Source organism: Zootoca vivipara, chromosome 1, assembly GCF_965207765.1.
Source record: "Zootoca vivipara chromosome 1, rZooViv2.hap1.1, whole genome shotgun sequence".
Taxonomy (NCBI): Eukaryota; Metazoa; Chordata; class Lepidosauria; order Squamata; family Lacertidae; genus Zootoca; species Zootoca vivipara.
In genome coordinates, this window is record NC_142582.1 from 130,625,263 (window position 1) to 130,653,064 (window position 27,802).

Here is a 27,802-nt window from a genome sequence, read left to right on the forward strand (position 1 = left end):
CATTCTATACAAGATCTCAAAGTAGCTGTCTTACTACAAAAGAGTTTCAGAAATAGACTGGAAAGAGAAGTTGCTGAATTGCAACTTATCACCAAGCTCAAAACCATGGAGGGACCTGGTTTGAACAGAGATATCGGGTTCTTATCTCATTATACATGATAAGCGATCTTCAGCCATCTCAACCCTTGCTTTTTCATGCAAAACCATTTGCAGTCGTTTGCGGTCATCAACAGCTATCAGTCAGTCAATCACCCATTTCCACCACCCTTCTGAGTGATCCCCCCTCCCCATCCCCACCCCTCCCCACCCCTTCTCTACATAAGTGCCTGGAAACTTCCATTTCACTGTATCTGAAGAAGTGTGCATGCACACGAAAGCTCATACCAAAATAAAAACTTAGTTGGTCTTTAAGGTGCTACTGAAGGAATTATAAAATGAAGTGTGAAAGGGCCCTGACACATTTGCACGATTCTCTTTTCCGCGCTGGACAAATATCTTTTTTTTTCATATTCTTTTCTCCAGCTTTTAAAAGGCCTCACCACTCATTGTTAATGCTGCTTTTGAAGTTTTGTTTTGTTTTCCCCTTGACGTTTCAAAAATCATTTCATCTGTCAAGTGCCCTGAAAACTGCGGTTGAAAGGCCAAATAAACATCCCTCAAATAAATAAAAATGTCAATCAATGCTTAGCTAACAGCTCCTCAAACTGCTGTGGAACTTGGCTCACAGATCATATAGGGATAAGTGAGGCTAACGGGGACATTCAAAATCTAACAGTGAAATATATTCCTTTCCTAGATTTCAATAATGGATTTGTTGCAATGATGCCCAATTTACAGCCATTCCTGACCTTTGTGGTTTTATGTTTCTTATTGCAAAATGATTAAATCCATCAGGCAAATTCTCCTGAATAAAAAGTTATTCCACCATGCCTCTGTCATTTAAAAAAAAAGTCATTTGAACCTTTCAATCTGCCTTTTATAGATAATATAACCCAATATTGAGTTGTTTTTGTTTTCTCCTTTTTTTCTGCCTTTGCAATATACAGGGGACGTAAACATTATGCTTATATTTATTTCATTTAAAATATCTGCACTTTAAAAAATACAGCTCTGAAGATAAGACGCAAAGAAATATTTTCCACAATCGCAACAAGCACCAGGACAGTAATTAAAAGCAGGCTCCAGCATTAATGCCCAGGAAATGCCCGAGGAAACAAATATTTCTTTAGCTGGTGACAAAAACTCATGAAGGTGGCCTTTCCGCCTAGTGGGAAGCCCCACTAGGAAGGTCAACTCCAAAGATCTCAACACAGAGACAGGTCTGTATGGAAGAAGGGGCTCCTTCATAGAATCACAGAATAGTAGAGTTGGAAGGAACCCCAAGAGTCATCTAGTCCACCCCCTGCAATGTAGACATCTCAGCTAAAGCATATGGGGGCAGGGAAATTTGCACCGACATCTACAGTAATTCTTATGATCACATTTCCCTGCAGACTTAGGGTTTCTGGATTCCATGCTCACCCCACACCGAAGATCGATAGGCGAGTCGTTTCCAGGTTTATTTTATTGTCGAGTTGGGAAAAGTTCAGAAAAGAACTGCCCAAATGATCGAGGTGGAGGCAGTACTGCAGGGTCACAGCGAGAATATCCTTGTCACCAAAACAATGTCACCCGGGGGACCAATTTTCGATGATTCTGCAAGCAAGGCTCAGATTTCCCTGCACTTTCCTATAGTCACGAAGTGTCTACAAAGCTTGTTCCTGTCAGTAATCTTTGTTTTCCATCTGAGCTCCCAGCTCCACAGAAAAAACAAACATGATGGGTGGACAGGAGCAAATATTATTGCTCTCTTGTCACCAAGGGGAGAGGGCGCTACCTCCTCCTTGCTCACAAGTAGCCAGAGATGTTCCCTTTCTTTTAGTGTGTGACAGGGGAGAAAGCTAGCTCAAGGATTAAAACATCTTCCTTCCAAGCAAAAGGTCTCAGGTTCAGTCCCCAGCATCTCCAGGAAGGGTTGGGAGAGGCTAGACTCTGTCTGGAAGCTGCTGCCAGTCAGTAAAGACAATACTAAGGTAGGTGGACCAATGGTCTGATTCAGTAAAAGGCAGCTTCCTCTACATGGTGGTGAGCTTCCTGAAACCCTGGACGACCACTGCTCCAAACTTCAGAGATTTCAAAGAATCCTAGAATTGTAAAGTTGGAAGGGATCCCCAAGGGTCATCTAGTCCAACCCCCTGCAATGCAGGAATCACAGCTGAAGAATCCCTGACAGGTGGCTACTCAACCCCCCTCCAATGAAGAAGAGTGTCCACCACCTTCCAAGGGAGTCCGTTCCACTGTTGAACAGCTCTTACTGTCAGAAGGTTCATCCTGATGTTTAGTTGGAAGGGCTTACATTCTGGAGCAGGAGAAAACAAGATCGCTCCATCTTCCATCTGACAGCCGCTGAGATATTTGAAGATGGCCATCCTATCTCTTCTCAGTCTCCTCTTTTCCAGGCTAAACATACCCAGCTCCTTCCACCATTCCTCATACGGCTTAGTTTCCAGACCCTGGATCATCTTGGTCACACACATTTCAGCTCGTCAACCTCCTTCTTAAATTGTGACACCCAGATATGGACACAGTACTCCAGGTGTGGTCTGAGTAAGGCAGAATAGAGCGGTACTATTACTTCCCTAGAACTGGAGACACTATACTTCTGTTGATGCAGCCTAGAATAGCATTGGCTTTTTTTGCTGCTGCATCACACTGTTGACTCATGTTCAGCTTATGGTCCACCAAGACCCTCAGATCCCTTTCACATGTGCTGCTACTAAGGCAGGTGTCTCCCATCCTATATTTGCACATCCGGTTCTTCCTGCCTAAGTGCAGAACCTGACGTTTGCCTCACTGAAGCTTTTAATGTTTGATGTCATACAGTATTGTGTTTTAATTTGTTGGAAGCTGCCCAGAGTAGCTGGGGTAACCCAGTCAGATGGGCGGCATATAAATTATTATTATTATTATTATTATTATTATTATTATTATTCCATTTACGTTAAACAACTAGAGGGTGGAGGGCTTAGAAGGCCAATGAAATCTGCAAGTTCACTAGTCTTGCCAGCGCTGGTATTTGTGTCTTCCCTCCTCTCCAAGGCCAGCTTCCCAGGTAAGGCTGGACATCCCTCCCTCTTGGCCCAGTATACCTGAAGGAGCGTCTCCACCCCCATCGGGTCCAGCACCAAGGGCCTTCTGGCAGTTCCCTCACTGCAAGAAGCGAGGTTACAGGGAACCAGGCAAAGGGCCTTCTTGGTGGTGGCGCCCGTCCTGTGGAGCGCCCTCCCATCAGATGTCAAGGAAATAAATGACTTTATCTGATGTTTAGAAGACATCTGAAGGCAACCCTGTTTAGGGAAGTTTTTAATGTTTAATGCTGTATTGCGGTTTTAATATTTGGTTGGGAGCAGGTTCCTTCAATCCTACTTGAAGAGGCCTGAGAGTGAACTTTGGACTTTCTGCATTCAAAGCAGATACTCTCCCGGTCACCTATGACCCTTCCCCCCCCCAAAGAACCAGTTTTTGCAAAGCCTCCCTATCTGGTCACCTGAGGGCAATTCATACCAGGAAGCTGCCTTATTCTGAGTCAGACCCTGTGCGTTACGTGCGTTACGTGCTCTGTGCGTTACGTGCTCTGAATGGCAGCTGCTCTCCGGAGTTTTGGACAGGGGTCTCCCCCCCCCCAGTCTTACCTGGAGATTCTGCCAGCCAGGGACTGAACCTGGGACCTTCTGCACGCAAAGCAGATGTCCTGCTGCCGCACTGCCATCCTATGCGCCTTGGACTCGCGAAATCCCCGCCCCAAACACCTTGAACCCTGATCTGGATCCCCTTTTCCGAGTTACTGCTGCACACATCCCGGACAGAAGTGGCGGCGAGGCACGTGAGGACGGGCAGAGTGCCTCTGGGCATGTGCAGTGCGTCCTGGTCACTGGCAACCTTTCCGCAGGCCCACTGTACCCAACCTATTACCCTTCTCGGCGCTGCAGACGAGGGTTTTTCTGGGGCAGAGAAGGTGCCTTGCCAGGCAACCCTAAGCCCCGGCACCTCGCGGTTCCTGAACCCTTTTCCGCCTGCCGTCTAGAAGGGGACTCCCTCCCTCTCGCTTGCTTCAGCCCCTACTTCCCACAGACAGCCGGGATTCCTTCCCCGCTCCCCGTGGGAACAAACGGCCCCTTCTCCGCCCTCCCGGCGTGGCTTGCGCTTCCTTCTCTTAACCCCCGCCCCACCTCTCTGGCTCTCTTGCTCCCGCCCCGTCTGCGGGAGGCCGTCCACCCTCCTGCCCATCCTCCCCGCCCTGCGCCCCTTCATAGGCACGGCTCGCCGCGCCGCGCCGCCCCACACGCGTCCCGCCCAGCCCGCCCCGTCGAGGCGCACGCTCTCGCCCGCCGCCGGCTCCATGGACGGCGGCGGCGCTTACCGCTGCCGCGCCAACCGGCACCTGGAGGGCGGCCAGTCGGCGCTGCCGGGCTCGCTGCTCTTCGCGGCCGGCCTGCTGGGCAACGTGCTGGCGCTGGGGATCCTGTGGCAGCACCAGATCCGCGCGCGGATGCAGCGCGCCGGCGGCTGGGGGCGCCCAAGGGCGTCCGCCTTCTACCTCCTGGTGAGCGCCTTGGCCGCCACCGACCTGCTGGGCAAGTGCCTGCTCAGCCCCATCGTCCTGGCCGCCTATGCGCGCAACCTCAGCCTCAGCGAGCTCTGGCCGCCGCCAGCAACTGCCGTCGGGGAAGACGCAGCCGCCGGCGCTGGAGACGCGAGCCCCGGGAGCCTGTGCCAGCTCTTCGCCTTCCTGATGGCTTTCTTCGGCCTGGCGCCCACCATGCTGCTACTAGCCATGGCCCTGGAGTGCTGCCTGTCGCTGGGCCACCCCTACTTCTACCGGCGCCACACCAGCCGGCGCCTGGGCGCGCTGCTAACCGTCGCGGCGGGCGCGCTGTGCTCTCTCTTCTGCGCCCTGCCGCTGCTGGGCTTTGGTGCCATCGTGCAGTACTGCCCGGGCACCTGGTGCTTCATCCGCATGGCCGGCGGCGGGCGGGCCTACTCGGTGCTCTACGCCAGCCTCCTGGGCGCGCTGGGACTCGCCATCGGGCTCTGCAACCTGGCCAGCATGCGCAGCCTCTACCGCATGGCGCGCCGGCAGCCCCCGCGAAGGAGCCAGCCGGCCGGAGCGCACGGAAGCGGCGGCAGCACCAGCGCCCCGTCGGCCGCGACTCCCGGGCCTCCCTGCGCCGGCCGCACAGAGGAGCTGGGCCAGCTGGTCTTGCTGGCTCTCATGACCGCCCTCTTCACCGTCTGCTCCCTGCCCATGATCGTAAGTAACGCAACGGGGGGGACGGGAGAGCTGTGTGCCTTGGAGAGGGACTGGCCATCGAGGGAAATGCCCCGTCGGAAGGCGCGCTCTGTGCGCCCAGAGAGCACCATAATAATAATAATAATAATAATAATAATAATAATAATAATAATAATAATAATAATAATTTATTATTTCTACCCCGCCTATCTGGCTGGGTTTCCCCTGCGACTCTAGGCGGCTTCCAACAAAGGATTAAAAATACATCAAAACATCAGTCATTAAAAACTTCCCGAAACAGGGCTGCCTTCAGAATGTCTTCTAAATGTCATATAGTTGTTTATCTCTTTGACATCTGATGGGAGGGCGGTCCACAGGGCCTCTCCAGGGAATCTCCAGCCAACTCCGAGGAACCGGATATATTTGAGGGGGCCGGGGGCCCCCAAAGTTGACGGGCATTCAAATGGTGTGCGTGCCCCACATTATGTGATTGATTATGTGGGGCAGGGCTTACCTGGGCTACCACAATATTTTATTCAAGTTGGCACCCCTGCCTCCAGCATTTTGGTCCTTGGTGGGGGCAGCCCCCCCCGCCACCCCCCATGTACATCTAGATGCCTAAAGAGCATGGAAAAGCTATCTCCAGTAGCACATTGTCATGGGCCTCCCAAAGGCCACCTGTTCAACCCTTGGCATCCGCAGGTGGAGCTGAGAAAGACTTGGGGTGAGTGGAAGAGCAGAGGGTCTCCTCGTGCCAGCCAGCCGTGGACCAGGCTGAACCCAGCATCTTGTGGGGCCCAAGACAGAAGGAAGATGGTCCACCCCCTTTTACAAACACTTTCGGCCAGAACACTGCCATGGTCACACTTACAGGTAGCTAGATTTTAAAACTAAACTGAGGACTGTGTGAAATGAGGTCGGGAGAGACAGAATCGTCTCAGTGCTATTTTTCCGAGGAAAAGAGGTGCCAGAGCTCACCTTGTTCTCTTAGAATGGCAATGGTGCCCACCTGAGAGGTGCCGGAACTGAGTTCCCAGGGTCATCTAGTCCAGCTCCATGCAATGCCCAACGTGAGGCTCGAACCCACAACCCTCAACCAGCTGAGCTGTCTGGATCTACCCTAGTGAAGGCAGCACTGACAATAATGAATGGTGAATTGGGCTTTTTTGCTTTTTGTTGGACTGATGTGGATTTTACTGCTTGTACAGTCATTCCTCAGGTTGTGTCCGCTTCAGGTTGCGTCTTTTCAGCTTGCGAATGCAGCAAACCCGAAAGTGTTTACTTCTGGGTTTCGCCACATGCGCAGAAGCGTTCTGCGCACTTTGCACATGCGCAGAAGCACTCTATCACGCTTTGCGTGTGCGCAGAACCACCGCTCTGGTTGTGGACTTTTCGGGGATGCGAAGAGCACCCTGGAACGGATCGCGTCCGCAACCAGAGGTACCACTGTAGTGATATTCCTGTTACCGCCGTTATATTCTCGTTTTTACTTTGCTTCTCATTGTATATTCTTTGTGGGACACCTTGAGATTTTGTCAGAGAGGTGCTGAAGAAATTTAATAAAACTAACAACAGCAATAATAAATTAGCACACTTTAATATTAAGGACACCAGAAGAATCATAGAATCCTAGAGTTGGAAGAGACCACAAGGGCCATCCAGTCCAACCCCCTGCCAAGCAGGAAACACCATCAAAGCATTCTTGACATATGCCTGTCAAGCCTCTGCTTAAAGACCTCCAAAGAAGGAGACTCCACCACACTCCTTGGTAGCAAATTCCACTGCCGAACAGCTCTTACTGTCAGGAAGTTCTGCAGGAAGAGCCTGCAGGATGAGGCCAATGGCCCACCTGGTCCAGAATTCTGTTCTCCCAGTGGCCAACCAGATGCCTTTTGGAAACCCCCAAGCAGGCCCTGATCCCAACACCCCAGTTGTGATCCCCTGCAACTGGTAGACTGCCGCCCAGAGTGGAGGTTCCACCCTTTTAGTCTTGCCTGCAGGGGCACAGATGCCACACGCAATGATCTGCGCACCTGATTTGAAGAGTGCCAGCGACTTCTGCTAGCAAAACGTGCCTTTTCCATGGATCCCAAGCAAGCCTGGTCTCTCCTTGTGTGGCACAGAATGTAACATCCCTCCCTGGACAGTTTGAGCTCTAATCTCCCCTTTGCATCTCTTTGATAACTGCGCACCGTCCTGTCCCTTCTGCCGCAGCCCTCACAGATTGTTTAATTTAACAGAAAACAGAGCCTTGGCCATAGCAGGACTGCGGTGATAAATGATATAGCAGCTATTAACACGGGCTGGAATTGTTTTAGGAAAGGGGGGGAGGCAGAGATCTTACGCCGGCTGCTCCTTGGAGGCAGAATTTTGAAAGAGGAGGACTTCCACACGAGACGAGTTTGATTCTCCTTTCTAACATCCTCATTGGCCTGCCCAAAATATCCATGACATATGCCTGCTTTCACCTTTGGGGGTGACAGTTTGGCGTCTGTTTTCCATCCACGTTGCAGTCAGTCTCTAGAACAAATTGGTTAGAGATAATGGCCTGGCGGTTGAGGGTGTTTTCTGCAGCATATTCTTGACACAAGGATAGTTCATTAGCGGTGGATTTATCTCACTTTGGCTTGCTCTGTGACTCTGTGACTCTTTCCCAAATCATACCACATTTGGCCGCAGTACGGGGGAGACTCTTGAGAGTCCCATGGACTGCAAGAAGATCAAACCACTCCATTCTGAAGGAAATCAGCCCTGAGTGCTCACTGGAAGGACAGGTCCTGAAGCTGAGGCTTCAATACTTTGGCCACCTCATGAGAAGAGAAGACTCCCTGCAAAAGACCCTGATGTTGGGAAAGATGGAGGGCACAAGGAGAAGGGGACGACAGAGGACGAGATGGTTGGACAGTGTTCTCAAAGCTACGAACATGAGTTTGACCAAACTGCGGGAGGCAGTGGAAGACAGGAGTGCCTGGCGTGCTCTGGTCCATGGGGTCACAAAGAGTCGGACACTAAACAACAAACAACAACAACGTCCAAAAGAAGCAAAGAAAATGAAACCGAACATTTGTGGTATAAACAAAATTCAAGGATTTCAGCAAGAAGATATGCACCGACTGGGAATGATCAGCCTCAAAGCTTTTGCAGGTGCAACCGGCGTTGAAAGTGTGATGACGTGTGACCTCCCTGATACCATCGTGAGCGCAAATCATCATGAATGTGTATTTCACATCCCAGATTAGCTCAGCAGCAGTCTCCCAACCTGAAGTTTTGCAGCTTTCCCTGCGACAGATGTTGTTGGGTTTAAGGGCTTTAGAGAAACAGGACATATATAATCTACTCTAGGCTTTTAAATAAGGAGAAAATGCTAAAAGTATCGCTTTATGCTTTGTAGTGTGTGCAGTTTGAGCTCAGTTTATAATCAAATTACAAAGCGAAAATTTGAAATGGAGGCTGCAAGATTGGATGCTCTCTAGGGAGTAAGTCGTATGTATGCATGCATAACTAAGGGGGGGGACTTTTCCCAGGCTGAGGGCCGCATTCCCTTCTGGGCAAGAACATGAGGGCCGCATGCGGGTAGTGAGCTGAACTAAAAGTGAGAGAAGGGGACACAAGAAATGCCAAATTCACCCCTTGCAGTAGGCTACTTTCTACAGAAACTAACACCCCCCCCCTCTGTCATTTGTAGAAGATTTTGTAGAATCGTAGAGTTGGAAGGGACCACGAGGGTCATCTAGTCCAGCCCCCTGCAGTGCAGGAATCTTTTGCCCAACGTGGGTCAAATGCCTCCAGATTTTTGAAACGGTCCAAATGTAGGCTCCTCTCCCGGCCTCTGATCCACCTGCCCTTCCTTTCTCCCTAGCTTTCTGAAATTACTCGTGTTCTCTTAAGACTAAAGGAGAATTTGATCAGGTCGCTGTAACTCATTCCCCCCCCCTCTGCTCCCCCACCAGAGAACAGAGGCTTTTTATCTCCCAAGCCCCATAGCCATTGCCCCGTAAGTCACACCCCAACCCTGCTACGGTACATCACAGCAGACCTTGACTGTGCCCTCGTTGTTGTAGCTAAGGGCTCTGAACCCTGCAATGGTTTTCCTGAGAATCATCACATCGCACCTCTCTGAGATTAGCACAACAGCAGGGATGGAAAGAACAGCTGCCCTCTGGGGTGTTTGGACGTGGGAAGCTCTTCTGGGTAACAGAAAGGGCTCGCTGCTGTTCTCTCTTGGTTAAGCTGCAAAACATTCTGGCTGGGTTTCTCGGAGCACCCAAAATGACAAGTCTCAGATTTATCAGATTCTTTGCAGCTTGCTGCGTCCCTTAGAAGTCAAAAGCTGCTGACTAATTGATTTCTGGAACGGGACTGCGAGAAAACACTGACTAATATTGATCCATTTGAGAACTTGCTTTGGTTACTTGCACACAGTCGGGTGAATGTTTCGCGTTGCCGGCCGACAGCATCCATTTTTTTTAGCCAACGCGCACGGCATGTCTGGAACAGAGCAAAGAAGATTAAGACAGATCTGTGGTCATCAAGGCAGCCCTGCTGCGCCCGACAAAAGAGACCATCAACTCCAATATCCTGTTTGCGGCACAGATGATGTGCTGGAGCCACAAAACAAGACAGCGTGACGACAGCAGCCTTCTCCTCCTGTAGCAGTGGCTCGCCTGGTGCGCTTCTCGGGCAAGGCGAGGCCTCTGTTAGGAAAGCCAGATCGCAATCTAATTGTGTAGCCCTGCCATGTGTGGTTCAAGGGCTTTGAGACTGGCACATCTAGCCATGAGAGCCAAGGCTGAGCAAACGAGCATAGAATCATAGAATCGTAGAGTTGGAAGGGATCCCTGAGGGTCATCCAGTCCAACCCCAAAGATCATCTCAACCGAAGCATCCCTGACAGATGGACAACCAACCTCTGCTTCAAAGCCTCCAAGGAAGGAGAGTCCACAACTTCCAGAGGGAGACCGTTCCACTGTGAGGAAGTTCTTCCTGATGTTTAGTCAGAATCTCCTTTTTCTCGTCACTTGAAACCATTGGTTCGGAGTAGTAATAGCTGTAATAGTTCACATTTATTACAGTGCTTTCTGTGGGAATGTTGTGGGTAGTAGGAGAGGATATATTGATTAAATATTATCCTTCCTAACTCATGTTAGGATTGCCCAATAAGATTGAGCCCAAGACAGAAACCTGGGGTGCCACAGGATTCTGTCTTGGGCCAATGTCTTATTCAACGTCTTCATCAATGACTTGGATGATGGGCTTGAGGGCATCCTGAGCAAGTTTGCAGGTGACACCAAATTGGGAGGGGTGGCTAATACCCCAGAGGACAGGATCACACTTCAAAATGACCTTAGCAGATTAGACAACTGGGCCAAAGCAAACAAGATGAATTTTAACAAGGAGAAATGTAAATTACTACACTTGGGCAAATTTTTTTTGAAAGGCACAAATACAGGATGGGAGACACTTGGCTTGAGAGCAGTACATGTGAAAAGGATCTAGGAGTCTTGGTAGACCACAGACTTGACATGAGTCAGCAGTGTGATGCAGCAGCTAAAAAAGCCAATGCAATTCTGGGCTGCATCAATAGGAGTATAACATCTCTAGATCAATGGGAAGTAATAGTACCACTGTATTCTGCTCTGGTCAGACCTCACCTGGAGTACTGTGTCCAGTTCTGGGCACCACAGTTCAAGAAGGATACTGACAAGCTGGAACGTGTCCAGAGGAGGGCAACCAAAATGGTCAAAGGCCTGGAAATTATGCCTTCTGAGAAACGGCTTAGGGAGCTGGGTATGTTTAGCCTGGAGAAGAGAAGGTTAAGGGGTGATATGATAGCCATGTTCAAATATATAAAAGGATGTCATATAGAGGAGGGTGAAAGTTTGTTTTCTGCTGCTCCAGAGAAGCGGACACGGAGCAATGGATTCAAACTACAAGAAAGAAGATTCCACCTAAACATTAGGAAGAACTTCCTGACAGTAAGAGCTGTTTGGCAGTGGAATTTGCTACCAAGGAGTGTGGTGGAGTCTCCTTCTTTGGAGGTCTTTAAGCAGAGGCTTGACAGGCATATGTCAAGAATGCTTTGGTGGTGTTTCCTGCTCGGCAGGGGGTTGGACTGGATGGCCCCTGTGGTCTCTTCCAACTCTACAATTCTATGATTCTATGTTAGTGAGTTACATATAGTAGAGCTTATTCCCCTTTTACACAGCAAGAAGCTAGTTGCAGATTCGTTTGAAACTCTTTAGTTAAGCAATCCAATCTGGGCATGCCCAGATTGGAGTATATTCCTGGTAAGACCCCTCCTAAAAAGAATAAAGACACAAGAAACTTCAGCTCCATCTGGTACGCAGGCTGAGACCCTACCTGCCCATGGACTGTCTCACCAGAGTGGTGCATGCTTTGGTTATTTCTCGCTTGGACTACTGCAATGCGTTCTATGTGGGGCTACCTTTGAAGGTGACCCGGAAACTACAACTAATCCAGAATGTGGCAGCTGGACTGGTGACTGGGAGCGGCCGCCAAAACCATATAACACCGGTCCTGAAAGACCTACATTGGCTCCCAGTACATTTCCGAGCACAATTCAAAGTGTTGGTGCTGACCTTTAAAGCCCTAAACGGCCTCGGTCCAGTAGACCTGAAGGAGCGTCTCCACCTCCATCGTTCTGCCCAGACACTGAGGTCCAGCGCCGAGGGCCTTCTGCCAGTTCCCTCGCTACGAAAAGCCAAATTACAGGGAACCAGGCAGAGGGCCTTCTCGGTAGTGGCACCCACCCTGTGGAATGCCCTCCCCCCAGAGGTCAAAGACTTTTAGAAGACATCTGAAGGCAGCCCCGTTTAGGGAAGTTTTTAATGCCTGATGCTTTATCGTGTTTTTAATACAGTGGAACCTCGGTTTTTGAGTGTCTCGGAAGTAGAACATTTCAGTTTTCGAACGCCAAAAACACGGAAGGAATTGCTTCTGTTTTCGAATGTGCCTTGCAAGTCGAACGGCTTCCGAAGTGCGTTTCTCAATTTTCTCCATTGAATTTGCCAGCAGCCCATTGCTCCTCGGTTGTCGAACGTTTCAGAAGTCGACAACGTTTGACAACCGAGGTGCCACTGTGTTCTGTTGGGAGTCGCCCAGAGTGGCTGGGGAAACCCAGCCAGATGGGCAGGGTATAAATAAAAAATTAGTAGTAGTAGTAGTAGTACTGATGTTGAGTCAGAATCTCCTTTCTTGTAACGTGAATCCACTGATATCCATCTTAAATTTAGATTTCTCTGCCCATATTTCAAATTTGGCCACCAGAGCAGGGTTGGGGTGAGAACCATCTGGTCTGCCAGCCTGTCCCCCCTCCATTCCCCCCTTTAAAGGACATTTTCTCAAGGAGACAGCAGAAGGAAGTCAAACAATCAAAGGCAACGGGAGATAGCGATATCTGCCATCTTATCACCGCACAGTCAGCAGAGCCCAGCCTCAAGAGGAGAGCAGGAAAAATATTCAGCCAAAGTGTCTTCTCAGAACGGAACGTTGAGAGTACAGTGGCCCAGACACAACAGGAACCCTGTTAACATGAGAATGGATGCTTGCCAAGCAGTGTAAAAGTCTTCAGGCTTTTGGCTAGATTTGGTGCCAGATCTGATTCGTCCGGCAGATTGTCAAATGCAGGCCGGGTCTCTAGAGCGAGAACGGTGATTATTGAGCCGCTGAGCCCATTCTGAAATCGCCCTTTCCTGTCTTCTCCTGGGCAAGGTTCAAGGCTCTTGGATCAAATGGCAAGGCCCTTCCCAACTTGGGTCCAGGATATCTCAAGGGATGGATGCCTGGTCGAGGGAGTTACTGCTGGTAGTGACCTGGATCCACCAGCAGCTAGGTTAGAAAGCGGAGTCTTGAGAGGAGATAAGAGAACCAGGGCTTTTTTTTTCTGCCGGCACTCAGTTCCAGCACTTTTCAGGTGGGCGCCATTGCCATTCTAAGAGAACTCGTGGTGAATTCCGGCACTACTTCTCCTCCTCCTCCTCCTCCTCCTCCTCCTCCTCCTCCTCCTCCTCCTCCTCCTCCTCCTCGAAAAATAGCACTTATGAGAACCACCTTCCAATATCTCAAGGGCTGTCACATGGAAGATGGAACAAGTTCATTTTCTCCTCCTCCGGAGGGGAGGACTCGAACCCATGGCTTCGAGTTACAAGAAAGGAGATTCCGATTAAACCAGGGGTCCCCAGACTACGGCCCGGGGGCCGGATGCGGCCCAATTGGCCTGCCAATCCGGCCCGCGGCGACCCCCGCCGCCGCCCGCTCTTACGGCGCGCAGCGTGGCGTGGCAGCGCTCTTCCGGGTCGGGGAAAAAAGCGCCGAAAATCCTTTGTGCGCATGCGTATGGGCCTCTCCTGACCCGGAAGAGGTCATTTCTGGTGCACTTCCGGGTCGGGGGAGGCCCATACGCATGCGCACAACGGATTTTCGGAGCTTTTTCCACCCTGGAAGTGCGCCGCCGCGCCAGTAAGCACCGTAAGAGCGGGCGGCGGTGGGGGTCGTCGCGGGCCGGATTGGCAGGCCAATTGGGCCGCATCCGGCCCCCGGGCCGTAGTCCCCCGCCCGCCGGCCCGCACAGGCGCGCGCTCCCCCGTCCTCCGGCCCGCCGCGCGATCGGCGCGGTGGGAACCGGCCCAAACGCCAGTAAGTCTGGGGACCCCTGGATTAAACATTTGGGGGGGGGGAACTTATTGATGGTAAGCGCCGTTCAACAGTGGAACAGACTCCCTCGGGAGGTTGTGGACTCTCCTTCCTTGGAGGTTTTTAAGCAGAAGTTGGATGGCCATCTGTCATGGAGGCTTGAGCTGAGATTCCTGCATTGCAGGGGGTTGGACTAGATGACCCTCGGTGTCCCCTCCAATTCTATGCTTCTCAGATTCATTTGGTATTGAGACCCCAGCCTTATGGGAACTCCCTCCCAACTGAGGTCAGGCAGGCCCCCTCCCCAGTGAAGCTCCACTGCCTACTGAAGACTTAAAAAATAAAACCCAGAAGGCATTTTAACTGCAACCTGATTTATTACATTTATTTATTACAGTTATATCTCACCTTCTTTCCTCTGAAGAACTCACGGCGGCGTACATCCTACCCTTCTCCCCACTTTATCCTCACAACAACCCTGAGAGGTAGGCTAGGCAAGGAGGAAGCGATTGACCTCCCCCCCCCCAGGTCACCTAGTGAGTATTTGAACCCTCTTCTCCAAGGTCCTAGCCCAGCAGTCTAACCACAGGGGCTCTACAGTGTAGGGTGGTTGTTTTTTTAAAACAGTTTTAGCTGATTCTTATCTGGAATTACAACAAGGCTTTGAAGCTGAGATCTTTCCGAGAACGGCCTCTGCAATGGAATTGTTTTGGAGATGTTTCGCTGCGTTTTGTCTGGTGCCCTGGCCTCATTTGAGACAAATCTACTAAATAAATAAACGGTATATAAATTGTGGAAATCAATACAAGAAACTTGTGCCCTCCTGGAGAAACTTCACTGGGAGGAGGGAAACAAGGGTCCTTGGAAAGTACTGTGGTACCTTGGTTCTCAAACTTAATCCGTTCCGGAAGTCCGTTCCAAAACCAAGGTGCGCTTTCCCATAGAAAGTAATGCAAAACAGATTAATCCATTCCAGAGCAAAACACCAAAGGAATATGGAAACCCATGTAAATCAGGGGTGAGTACTTTTCCCCAAGGAAATGTTGTTGGGACTCCATGTTCCATCATCCCTGGCCATGCTAGCTGGTTAGCAGATGGGCTTTGTAGTCCAACAAACATCTCGAGGGCCACCAGTTAGCTATCCCCGATGTAAAGTGTGCCTTGGCCTGAATTTTAACAGGAGCGAGTAAGAGCTGACAGTAAGAGCTGTTCGGCAGTGGAATTTGCTACCAAGGAGTGTGGTGGAGTCTCCTTCTTTGGAGGTCTTTAAGAAGAGGCTTGACAGACATATGTCAAGAATGCTTTGATGGTGTTTCCTGCTTGGCAGGGGGTTGGACTGGATGGCCCTTGTGGTCTCTTCCAACTCTACGATTCTATGATTCTATGAGAAAGGAACGAACCAAACTTAAAAAGAACTAGCCAAATAATTAAAGGGTTGGGTTGGAAAGCGAGACAGCAGGAGAAAGAAGGAAGGAAGTAATCTCTCCAAACGGAAAACAGAATACAGTGGTACCTTGGTTCTCAAACTTAATCTGTTCTGGAAGTCGAAAACTCGGAAGTGAGTGTTCCAGTTTTCAAACGTTTTTCGGAAGCCGAACGTCCGCTGTGGCTGTCGGCTATTGTTTCTGGAGCACCAATCAGAAGCTGCACCTTGGTTTTCAAATATTTCGGAAGTCAAACGGACTTCCAGAACAGATTAAGTTTGGCACTTTTATTTTTGCTATTTATTTTGCGTTTTTGTTTTTGAGGCTTTTTCGGTTATTTTGTTTTTGTGACTGCTTGGAACCCAGTTCAGCTACTGATTGATTGATGGTGTGACTGTGGAAATGGATAAAAGCCCCCCGTCCAAACAATGACTGTCATCAGTGCAAGTGAGGGAAAAAATTCATTTTAATTTTTATCATCTGCAATATTGTCTTATTTATTTTATAGTACAGCACATTGATTATTGCTTTCATTTTATGGATCGATGGTCTCGTCAGATGGTATAATTCATGTTAAATTGCTATTTTAGGGGTTGTTTTAAAAAGCCTGGAATGGATTAATCCGTTTTGCATTGCTTTCTATGGGAAAGCGTGCCTTGGTTTTGGAACGCTTTGGTTTTGGAACGGATTTCCGGAACGGATTAAGTTTGTGAACCAAGGTACCACTGTAGTGGGATTTGGAATAAATGTGAAATTAACTGTCACCATTTTCGATTTTGTTGCGTTATTCTCTTCCTTACTGGGTGTTGCAAACCACAATCCTGAATAATGCCTTTGGAGGGGGGGGCATTGGGGATGAGTTTGTTGAACTAAGGAGGCAGTGGCTCCCCGGGCCTTACAGCCACCCCTGAACTTGGCCAAGGCTGGACTCTGACGCACCGACTTCAACATTTGCTTTTCTCGAAAATGTCTCCAATGACCTCTTGACAACCTCCAACCTCCTCTCCTCGTAATCTTGGCCTTAAAAGGGCTCAGAATGCCCACGTGAGGCTCTGGTCCTCCGCAGGCATTTAAGAGCTTTCCAAAAACAATGTAACTGCAGCGGTCCTGTTAAAACTCCCCCAAACTGCTTTCCGGCTAAGAGATCTGACGCGAGACAACAAAAAGCTGAAGATGCTCAGAGTTAAGGCTCTGCTCATATATACCATCACTTGGGGCGAGCAGATAAGCAGATAGTCCCTTTCCTGGATCTGCGGTTCCCAAATGCTTTTAGCAGGCGCCAGAAAGAGCACAGCAGCAGAGGCGCCTGCCTGGTATCATGAGGCAGGGAGTTCCAAAGTGCACGAAAAGGTGGAGTTCTTGCAAATGCAGAACGGGTATTGTGTGGCACCAATAACAGCGCCAGTGCCGCAGACCGAAGCAGTCCGGCGGGGATATATGAGGTGCGGCGATCTTGCAGGTAAACTGGTCCTGAGTTGCTAAGGACTCCTAACACCTTGAACTCAGCCCGGTAGAGACTTGGCAACTGGTGCAGACTTCCGAGCGCAGGTGTTACCTGTTGGCAAGCCCTCACTCCTGCCAGCAGTCGGGCTGCAACATCCTCCCCTAGCCGCAGCTTCTGGGTCAAGCCCAAGGGAAGCCCCACCTAGTTCACAATGTTGTGATTCTGTTTTTATTAATTTTATTTATTACATTTGTATACTGCCCTCCATCTGAAGATCTCAGGGTGCTTCACAGCCTTTCTGCTGTCCTATCATGCCTGAAACAGCCCTTATTTTTAGCACCCGCCACAACTGTTACAAATTGGCCAGGCCCAGCTTCACAGACCTTGCAGGGGATCTTATAAATCAGGCATCCCCAAACTTCGGCCCTCCAGATGTTTTGGACTACAATTCCCATCTTTCCCGACCACTGGTCCTGTTAGCTAGGGATCATGGGAGTTGTAGGCCAAAACATCTGGAGGGCCGCAGTTTGGGGATGCCTGTTATAAATGGATCTACAGTGGTGCCTTGGTTCTCAAACTTAATCCGTTCCGGAATTCCGTTCCAAAACCAAAGCATTTCAAAACCAAGGCACGCTTTCCCATAGAAAGTAATGCAAAGCGGATTAATCTGTTCCAGACTTTTTCAAAACAACCCCTAAAGCAGCAATTTAACGTGAATTTTGCTAACTAACAAGATCCATAAAATGAAAGCCATAAACAATGTACTGAGGTCACACAATCATTCCATCAGTAGCTGGACTGGGTCCCACACAGTCACAAAACCAAAACGAGAAAGAGCCGCAAAAACAAAAATGCAAAATAGATAGCAAAAACAGACAGACCTCAGCATTAACACTCAAAACCGAAGTGTGGCACTCAAATCGGAAGTGTAACACTCAAAATGGAGCACATTTGGCTTCCGAAAAATGTTTGCAAACCGGAACACTTACTTCTGGTTTTTCAGTGTTTGGGTTCCATGTTCTTTGAGTACCAAGGTGTTTGAGAACCAAGGTACCACTGTGCTTAGATACATAGCAGTATGACCCTCCTGGAACGAACGCAGGGAGACTCGGAGCCAATTCTCATGTTCCAGAAAGGCACCTGAGAAGCACTTTAGACTGCAGGTGTGCATATGAAAATAGGGATGTCCTTAATAATAATAATAATAATACTCCGCCCATCTGACTGGCTTGCCCCAGCCACTCTGGGCAGCTTCCAACAAATTATAAAAACATAATAAAACATTAAACAAAAAAAACACCCCATCCTTATTCAGGGCTGCCTTCAAATGTCTTCCAAAGGTGGTACGGTCTCCCTCAAGAGGTGGTGGACTCTCCTTGCTTGGAGGTTTTGAAGCAGAGGTTGGATGGCCACCTCTTAGGGATGCTTCAGTTGAGATTCCTGCATTGCAGGGGGTTGGACTAGATGACTCTGGTGGTCCCTTCCAACTCTGATTCTACCCCTTCAAAGAAAGTTTTGAGACTGAGCAACCACCATCTTTATCCACAAGGGGGAGCTCTTTACACATGCAGACAGCTGAAAAACCAAAGCAATGGGTTTATGCCGCAATTCTTGCTTGCAATATTTCAGTGGCTTTTGGGATAGCGAATCTCCAGATCTTGCTATTCATTACCGATTTATTCCATAAAATTTATACACCGTGGGGTTGTTAAAAACCATGCATCCCAGTTTTCAGTCTCCAAAAGTTGTACGGTATGATATGCCACCTCCCCGCCCAACTTTGCTCAAGGTGGCCTGCATAATTCTCCTCCCCATTTTATCCTCTCAACAACCCTGCGAGGTAGGTTAGGCTGAGAGGCAGTGGTTGGCCCAGGGTCACCCATGGCTGAGTGGTGAATTCGAACCCTGGTCTCCCAGGTCCTAGTCATGCGCTCTAACCACTACACCTCCACTGCCTCTGCAGTGTAATGCTGAAGATGTAGCTCTCTACCCTGGCCTTTGATGGCCAAGACAGGTGTTTCTGGGACACACCCCTTCCTTGTCGTACATAGAATCATAGAGTTGGAAGAGACCACAAGGGCCATCCAGTCCAACCCCCTGCCAAGCAGGAAACACCATCAAAGCATTCTTGACATATGGCTGTCAAGCCTCTGCTTAAAGACCTCCAAAGAAGGAGATTCCACCACACTCCTTGGCAGCAAATTCCACTGCCGAACAACTCTTACTGTCAGGAAGTTCTTCCTAATGTTTAGGTGGAATCTTCTTTCTTGAAGTTTGAATCCATTGCTCCGTGTCCGCTTCTCTGGAGCAGCAGAAAACAATCTTTCTCCCTCCTCCATATGACATCCTTTCATATATTTGAACATGGCTATCATGAGTACCAAGATGTTTGAGAACCAAGGTGCGACTGTAAAAGATAACTGTTAGAATGTAAATTAAATTTGAATAGAATTATAGACAGATGGATAGATGGATGGATGAATAGATATAGATTAGATATAGATATAGATATAGATAGATAATGCTAGATCTGGCTGCGAATGTCCCTTGCAAGAAACCCTGGAGCTGCCAGTCAGTGCGGGTAACAGCTCTTACTGTCAGGAAGTTCTTCCTAATGTTTTAGATGAAGTGTTTTTCAGTACGTACCAAGTTTTAAATTGGTGTAAATCTGCCCTGGGACCTTCCTGTGAATTCCTGGGAGTTTACCGTACCTTAGTGAAGACCTCACTTGGAAAAACAATATAACTCAGGTGGTTAGGAATTCCCAACAGAGACTCCATTTCCTCAGGGTCTTGCGAAAGAACAATGTTAAACAACAATTGATGACCTCCTTCTACCGGCCTGCAATAGAAAGTGTCCTCTCATATTGTATCACAGTGTGGTACGTTGGCTTGACAGCCACGGGCAAAAAGTATTTACAGAGGGTGGTGAATGATGCCATGGGCTGCCCCCTGAGCCCGCTAGATGACAGTGCAAGAGATCGATGCCTTAGGAGAGTGAGAAAAATTCTCAGGGACGATTCATACCCCGGCCAGCACCTCTTTAATCTTCTACCCTCGGGCAGGAGATATAGAAGCTGGAACGTGTCCAGAAGAGGGCAACCAAAATGGTCAAAGGCCTGTAAACGATGCCTTATGAGGAACGGCTTAGGGAGCTGGGTATGTTTAGCCTGGAGAAGAGAAGGTTAAGGGGTGATATGATAACCATGTTCAAATATATAAAAGGATGTCATATAAAGGAGGGAGAAAGGTTGTTTTCTGCTGCTCCAGAGAAGCGGACACGGAGCAACGGATTCAAACTACAAGAAAGAAAATTCCACCTAAACATTAGGAAGAACTTCCTGACAGTAAGAGCTGTTCGGCAGTGGAATTTGCTACCAAGGAGTGTGGTGGAGTCTCCTTCTTTGGAGGTCTTTAAGCAGAGGCTTGACAGGCATATGTCAAGAATGCTTTGATGGTGTTTCCTGCTTGGCAGGGGGTTGGAATGGATGGCCCTTGTGGTCCCTTCCAACTCTATGATTCTAGAAGTATAATCAGCCGTACCAACAGGCTAAAAAATAGCTTCTATCTGTGGGCTGTTAGGCTGCTGAATGGAAGATAATATAGCGAAATTGACTTGTGAGGTGGTGTGTTCCATAAGAGATGGAGTGTTTGTGGAGGGAGGAGGCTTGGTTAATTTCATTGTACACAGGTCGTACAATGACAATAAAGATATTATTACAGTGGACGCTCGGGTTGCGAGCGTGATCCGTGCAGGAGGCACGTTCGCAACCCGCGTCTGTCCATGCGCGGGTCGCGACTCGGCGCTTCTGCACATGTGCAAAGTGCGATTTAAGTTTCTGCGCATGCACGTGCGCCGGAATCCGGAAGTAACCCATTCCGGTACTTCCGGGTTCGGCGCGGAGCGCGACCCCAAAAGACGCAACCTGAAGCAGCTGTAACTCAAGGTATGACTGTATTATTATTATTATTATGGTGAAGAAGAACAGGTAATGAACAAACCAACTGGAAAGCTCAGTTGGTTACAGCGTGGTACTGATAACGCCAAGGTTGCAGGTTCAATCCCCGTTTGGGACATCTGCATATTCCTGCATTGCTGGGGGCTGGACTAGATGATCCTCAGGGTCCCTTCCAGCTCTACGATTCTATGAAGTAGTAGTCACGGTAATATTCAGCCGCCCCAATCTGTCACAAGTGAGTTTTTCAACCTGTCTCCCTCCCCTCCCACAGGTCCGTGCTTACGTCGGTGCGTTTGCCCCGGATTTCGACGAGAAGGCGGACCTCACCGCCCTGCGCTTCTTCTCTGTGAACTCCATCGTGGACCCCTGGGTCCTCATTATTTTCCGGACGTCCCTGTTCCGCAGTTGCCTCCGCCAGGTTTCGAGGAGGCTGAGCTCGAAAAGGGCCCCAGACTCTCAGCTGCTGGAAACTTGGGAGCAGAAAGGGTCCGATCCTGTGCAGTGAGGCATTTCTGCCTTCTGAGGAGCTGGTTCTGGAGGGGGTCCAGCTGGACTCCACCCCCCTCCCCAAAATCCTGGCCCCATAAATCATCCATAGTCCAAGGAACAGGACGAAGTGCTTGCAAGCAAACATTTTCCCTGGTCAGAAAGAAGTGGCTGGCTTGACCTGCATGGTTAACCTTTGGAACTCATGCCCACAGGAGACGGCGATTGCCACCAGCCTGGGTGACTTTGAAAGAAGACTGGACAAATTCGTGGAAGAGAGGGCTGGCAATGGCTACGGGCTAGGCTCTGCCTCCACGGCAATGCTTCTGAATAACAGTTGCTGGAAAATACAGGAAGGTCTTGTGTTCAAATCCTGATTGTGGGATTCCCATTGGGGCATGTGGTTGTCCAGTGTAAGAACCATATGCTTGCTGGACTAGATGAGCCACTGGCCTAATCCAGCAGGCTCTCCTTAGGTTTTTAATGTAGTGACCGCACCATCATTCATGGTTTCTGCTCTTTTAAGATAGGTGAAAAATCCAAGAAGCAGTCACCAAATTGGGGGGACGGGGGACGGGGGACATTGCACTCCCAGTGTACTTGACCTGGGGAGATTCCCCCCCCCAAAGCATTTAGCGACTGGCTCATGCCAAGCCTGCAAGCAAGCTGATCAAAGGTACTAGACGGTTTGCGTACTGCCCGCGAGGATTTCAGCCACTTGTGGGCAGGCCTGAAAAGTTAAAGAGAGAGGAGTCCGCTCTCTCCCAGCTTGCAAGGACTTTCCTGCCAGGTCGCCTGGAGGCCATGGTTGCTCGCCAGTGGCGACCAGGCGAGTTGTCTGGCCTGATAGGAGAATCACATAGCTACGTGGATATGTGGTGCTGCCACGAAAGGGCAACCCCCCCTCGTATTTCTGCCCACAGGCCTGCGAGGCGACAGAATCCGGAGTGACCACCTCGACCATTCCCAGTAGAGCGGCTGTGATTGGAGCAGTATGTACATTCCTAGTTACGCCCATCTCGAAATAGGAGACTGTAGATCTGGGGAAGGGGCAGAAACAGGCAGGCAAAATGACCAGGGATAAAAAGATACATGTGACTTGCCTTTTCTTGAAGAGGAGGGACGGTGGAGTTGATCTGCCCTCAACTAAATCCTACTTTCTGTGTTTAAATCAGGAATCTCCACACACACACACACACACACACACACACACACACACACACACACACACACCGCTTTATACATGAATGGTGCAGATGTCATCAAGCCAATGTTGGGTTTCATCCAGCAAATCATTAGCTTGCATGGCGGGGGGTTGGACTAGATGACCCTGGGGTGTACCTTCCAGTTCTTATTCTATGAATCATAGAATCATAGAGTTGGAAGAGACCACAAGGGCCATCCAGTCCAACCCCCTGCCAAGCAGGAAACACCATCAAAGCATTCTTGACATATGGCCGTCAAGCCTCTGCTTAAAGACCTCCAAAGAAGGAGACTCCACCACACTCCTTGGTAGCAAATTCCACTGCCGAACAGCTCTTACTGTCAGGAATGTTTAGGTGGAATCTTCTTTCTTGAAGTTTGAATCCTGAGCATTGCTGGGGAAGCTACGGAATGGTGAGCGTCAGTCAGGCCAGGACTGAGAAAGGACAACTGAAACGATGAAAGGGCCTGGAGCCCTTGACGAAAAGGTTCGGATATGGAATGCTGAGCAAGGGGTTGGAAATAAGAACCTCCCGACTGCGTTGTGTTATTCTGCAACATTGGGGCGCATCCAGCCGTGCGTCATTTGAGGGGCGAGGCCTGCCTGGAGGGGCCCATTGTTCCGTTCCCGCCAAGCTCAGAAGAAACCTGACGGTGTTTGCCGATTGGTTGGTCCTTATGGCAATCACAGTCACACACCCTCCCAGGAGCAGTTTTTCACCTTGGGAAGACCGGTTGGTTTGCTTTAGCTGACCAAACAAATGTTTAGTCTGAGACATCTGCCAAGCGCCTGATATTTTTATAACTTTTATTTATTTTCCATTTAATAATATACATTCACATCATCAATAGTAACCTTTATATCATAGCGATTTGTACGTTTTCCAATTCTAATTAGACTCATTACAAAATGACTCAAAATTTAAATAAATATAGAAAGGTAGAAAATTTCTCATTACAAGTCTCCAGACAACCCTGCTATAGTGATGTTAATTGCTTGCAATAGTCTTTCAGATATCATATAAATTTACTCCAGTCGTTTTGGAATACTTGATCCTGCTGGTTTCGGATTTTCCCTGTCAGCTTCGCCAGTTCTGCCAGCGTATCTGAAGAAGTGTGCATGCACACAAAAATCTCACACCAATGACAAACTTAGTTGGTCTCTACGGTGCTACTGGAAGGATTTTTTAAAAAATTTGTTTCAGTTCTGCAAAGTCCATCATCTTCATCTGCCGCTCTTCTTTCGTTAGTATTTGTTTCCATTTTGGGCGCTAAAAGCATTCTTGTTGCATACATAAAGAGCCTTTTATCTTCCCTTGGTATCTCTTCGCCCACTATACCCAATGAAAAGGCTTCTGGTTTTTTAACAAAAGTATTTTTAAACATTTCCTTTAACTCATTATATACTGACCATTAGGTCCAGTCGCGGACGACTCGGGTTGCAGCGCTCATCTCACTTTACTGGCCGAGGGAGCCGGCATACAGCTTCCGGGTCATGTGGCCAGCATGACTAAGCCGTTTCTGGCAAACCAGAGCACCGCACGGAAACGCCATTTACCGTGTTTCCCCTTTTTTAAGACACCATCTTATACCTTTTTTTACTCAAAAAAAACACACGGTGTCTTATTTTCAGGGGATGTCTTGTGCCTTAAGGCCTCCTCGGAGGGGCCAGGCCGCTGGCTCGGGCTGCCAGTTCCAGGCACCGAGGCGGCAGGCCGCTGGCTCGGCGCTCTGCCCGGCACTGCTGGGCGCTCTGCAGCCTCCGTTTCTGGCAGTGGGGCAGCAGGCCTCCTCAGCCGGGCAAAAAAAAAAAAAAGGCCAGGCTGCTGGCTCAGGCGCTCCATGCGTTTGCCAGTTCCAGGCCCCTCTGGCTGGCTGGGTCCCGCTGGCTGGCTGGGGCACTCAGTGGTCTCGCTCTACATGGCATGGAGGTATGTCTTTTCGGGGTGTGTCTTATATTTCACTAATGCTAAAAAAATGCTGCCATGGCTTACTTTCTGACTACAGTGGTGCCTCACTTTACGAATGCCTCGCACAACGGAAAACTCGCTAGACGAAAGAGTTTTGTGTTGCGCGAGGCATTCGTAAGACGACAAAATTTTCTATGACCGCCACTTCGTCTTACGAAGCGCGGCCATAGAAAGCGGCAAAGGAAGATCAGCTGTCAGCGCGGGAAGCTGACAGCTCATCTTTCTTTGCTAGTGGGGACGGAGCCAAAATGCGGCGGTGCGGCGGCTGCCCCTGTCTGTCTTCCCCTTGGCTCGGGGAAGACAGGCGGGGGCAAGCAGCACCCGCTGCGATTCGGCTCCGTGCCCCGGAGCCACCGCCCCGCCCCGCACCACCGGCACAGAGTGCAACTTCGGAGGCCTCCGAAGTTGCGCTCCGTGTCGGGGGAGGCAGGCGGGAGGCAGCGGCGGGGGAAGACCTTCTCCGGCCGCCGCCTCTCGCCCCGCACCCTCGGCGCGGAGCACAACTTCGGAGACCTCCGAATTTGTGCTCCGGGTCGGGGGAAGCAGGCAAGGCGGTGGCTGGGAGAAGAGAGCTTCTCCCCCTGCCGCCTTGCACACAGCCGGCATCGGACGGGGCTTCGGAGACCTCCGAAGCCCCGTTGCATGCCGCTGCCAGTCCCCCAGAGCCTATAAGAACGCATTGATTAAGTTTCAATGCATTCCTATGGGAAACTGGGACTCGCTAGACGAAAAATTTGTTACACGAATTGACCCGTGGAAGGAATTAATTTTGTCTAGCGAGGCACCACTGTACGTATTTTTAAAAAAGGGGAAACACAGTATTTATCTACTTGCACTTTGACGTGCTTTCAAACTGCTAGGTTGGCAGAAGCTGGGGCTGAACAATGGGAGCTCACCCCGTCGCGGGGATTCGAACCGCCGACCTTCTGATCAGCAAGCCCTAGGCTATGTGGTTTAGACCACAGCGCCACCCTGTCCCCTTGAATATATATCAACACGGAAAAAGCGACAAAGGACAGCTGGACATGCAAAAGGGCCCCATTACCTTCAGTAGCTTAGGGCCTCGTCAAACCTAAATCCGGCCCTGATCCTATTATACGTCATCCCTGTGCTGGCTTTCTGCTTCTGAATTCCTCCAGGGAGTGGTACCAAAGGAAGTGTTACCCTTTGAGGTTTCTCCATGGGGAACTGAGTGCGGATTTGCTTCTCCATGGCTCAGCTTGTTCCTACGGTAGGTGAGAGGCTGGAGCTGGAGGGGGGGGGGCGAGTTAACCAGACTTCCCAAGTTATAGGTGGAATGCTGTGTCCATGATGAGCAGGTGGAGGCAGTCTATAAACACCTACCCAGTGTGATATTTGGGTGGGTATTTTCTGATCTTGCTCTTTTATATTGTTTTGATATATTTGTTATATTTTTATTGTAACTTTTTTGGTATTAATATGCTGTTCATTGCTTTAGAGGCCTTTGAACCATAGATAGATAGATATAGATATAAGTCCAGTCAAAGGTGACTATGGGGTTGCAGTGCTCATCTCGCTTTTCAGGCCAAGGGAACTGGCATTTGTTCAGCTTTCTGGGTCATGTGGCCAGCAGGACTAAACCGCTTCTGGCGCAACGGGACACCGTGGCGGAAAACATAGTGCACAGAAACGCCGTTTACCTTTCCCGCCGCAGTGGTACCTATTTATCTACTTGCACTGGCATGCTTTCGAACTGCTAGGTTGGCAGGAGCTGGGGCAGAGCAACGGGAGCTCAGTCCATCGCGGGGATTCGAACTGCCAACCTTCCGATCGGCAAGCCCAAGAGGCTCAGTGGTTGAGACCACAGCTCCACCCCTCCAAGTGTCCCTATTTTCCAGGGACCTCCCTGATTTAGAGAAGCAGTCCTGGTTTCTGATTTGATCCCCGAATGCCCCACTTTTCCTTCAGCTGTCCCTATTTTCATTAGGGGAATGTTGGAGGGTATGGCAGGCTTTCTCAGGACTCCTGCATGCCTGTCAAATCTCCTCCCTTCTGCTGCCCCCTTCATTCTCGTACCCAAAGGGAGCAGCAACTCTGTCAAGTCCACAATTGGCTCCCTTGGTCTCCTCCTCAGTCTCCCCTTTGCAATGCATGAATGGATGGTAGATCAGGACCTAAAAGGCCAGGCGCCTAATGAAATGTGCTTCAGCACCCAATGGGCCAGTACTTCAGATATTTGTTGCAAGCAGTGTTTTTTTATGTTTAGGGGTACTCTCATTTTCCTACTTGTATTGAAATACTGCCCTTCAATGAGGCCAAACTTAAATTCACAGAATGTTTAGGGGTATGCGTACCCCTGCACACACACACACACACACACCAGAAAAAAGCATTGTTTTCAAGCGACTCCATTCTGTGTGATGCATTATGTTTGTGAAATAAATTATTTTAACCTGCATGGCGTTTTCTGCCTGGTTTTTGGAAAACAACGTAATCAACGGTGGGGGTTGCTTTTTGGTGCGTTCAACACCTCGAAAGATTTCAAAGCCCGGTGGCATGACTTTCTGCTTGCTGTTATTTGGCAGGAGCATGGGAATGTTGCAGAATGCAGCATTTATTTATTTTTACATCGATTTCAGATCCCTCAGGATCTCTGCTTTCGCAAAGAAGCAAGCAAAATTCTAGAAGCTGTGTGAACAAGGACTTTGCAGAATTCATAACTGGTTGCAGAAGTCAGCTTTTCCCAATGCAGAATTTTACTCATTTATTTTAGCACACATCACTCCCGCCTCTTTAAATGCAGGCAAACATTTATTTGGGATTGTTTGGGGACAAAAGCCACTTACTTTGGGGGCAATTCAGAGTGAGGAAATGAGATAGGGACAGAGTCTAGAGCTGACTCCACTCCGGCTATTGCCACCTTTTTTTTAAAAAAAAAAAAGCAAAGTTTCCAGCAGAAAGATAACAAGTACAAAAAATAGGAACGACAAAGCAATAAACTCAGCAACTAAGTAATCGCTGGCCAGGCTTTGATTGCTCTTCTGATGGCAGCCGCATTTCCTGTTTTAAAATGTCATGTGAGTAATGTTAGCAAGTCGCAAGACCATCCACTCTGGGCTTCGCCTCCACCGAAATTACTTGAGTGGTTTGTGAAGTGCAGTTTGATTTTCTTCTCTCTAAACTTAACAATGCCTTCAGAAAAAGGAAGGAGAAATATGGGGAAATTATCACAGATTATACAGAGAGAGAGAGAGAGAGAGAGAGAGAGAGAGAGAGAGAGAGAGAGAGAGAGAGAGAGAGAGAGAGAGAGAGAGAGGAAAGAAAGAGAGAGAGAGAGGAAAGAAAGAGAGAGAGGGAAAGGAAAGTGAAATATAC

The 27,802-nt window shown here is 49.3% G+C and overlaps 1 protein-coding gene and 1 long non-coding RNA gene across 2 annotated transcripts in view; both read left to right on the forward strand.

Moving 5' to 3' along the window:
• Window positions 1-26,885, forward strand: part of LOC148687764 (uncharacterized) — a 38,684-nt gene extending 11,799 nt beyond the window's left edge. Inside the window, exon 2 of the long non-coding RNA XR_015946649.1 lies at window positions 22,853-26,885. This is a non-coding gene — a long non-coding RNA (uncharacterized LOC148687764). The remainder of the gene's footprint in view (window positions 1-22,852) is intronic.
• Window positions 4,353-26,885, forward strand: PTGDR (prostaglandin D2 receptor). Its single transcript, XM_035140985.3, has 2 exons — window positions 4,353-5,350; window positions 21,079-26,885. Exons 1-2 carry the CDS (start codon window positions 4,439-4,441, stop codon window positions 21,310-21,312), a joined length of 1,146 nt encoding a protein of 381 aa, XP_034996876.3. The 5' UTR covers window positions 4,353-4,438; the 3' UTR covers window positions 21,313-26,885.
• Window positions 26,886-27,802: the final 917 nt, after the last annotated feature.

What these genes read in the sequence shown, in the direction of transcription:
- PTGDR (XM_035140985.3), top strand. Translation starts at nt 4,439, where the DNA reads ATGGACGGCGGCGGCGCTTACCGCTGCCGCGCCAACCGGCACCTGGAG. An exon ending in TCTGCTCCCTGCCCATGATC is followed by an intron (nt 5,351 to 21,078) that starts GTAAGTAACGCA and finishes CCCCTCCCACAG; the next exon opens with GTCCGTGCTTACGTCGGTGC.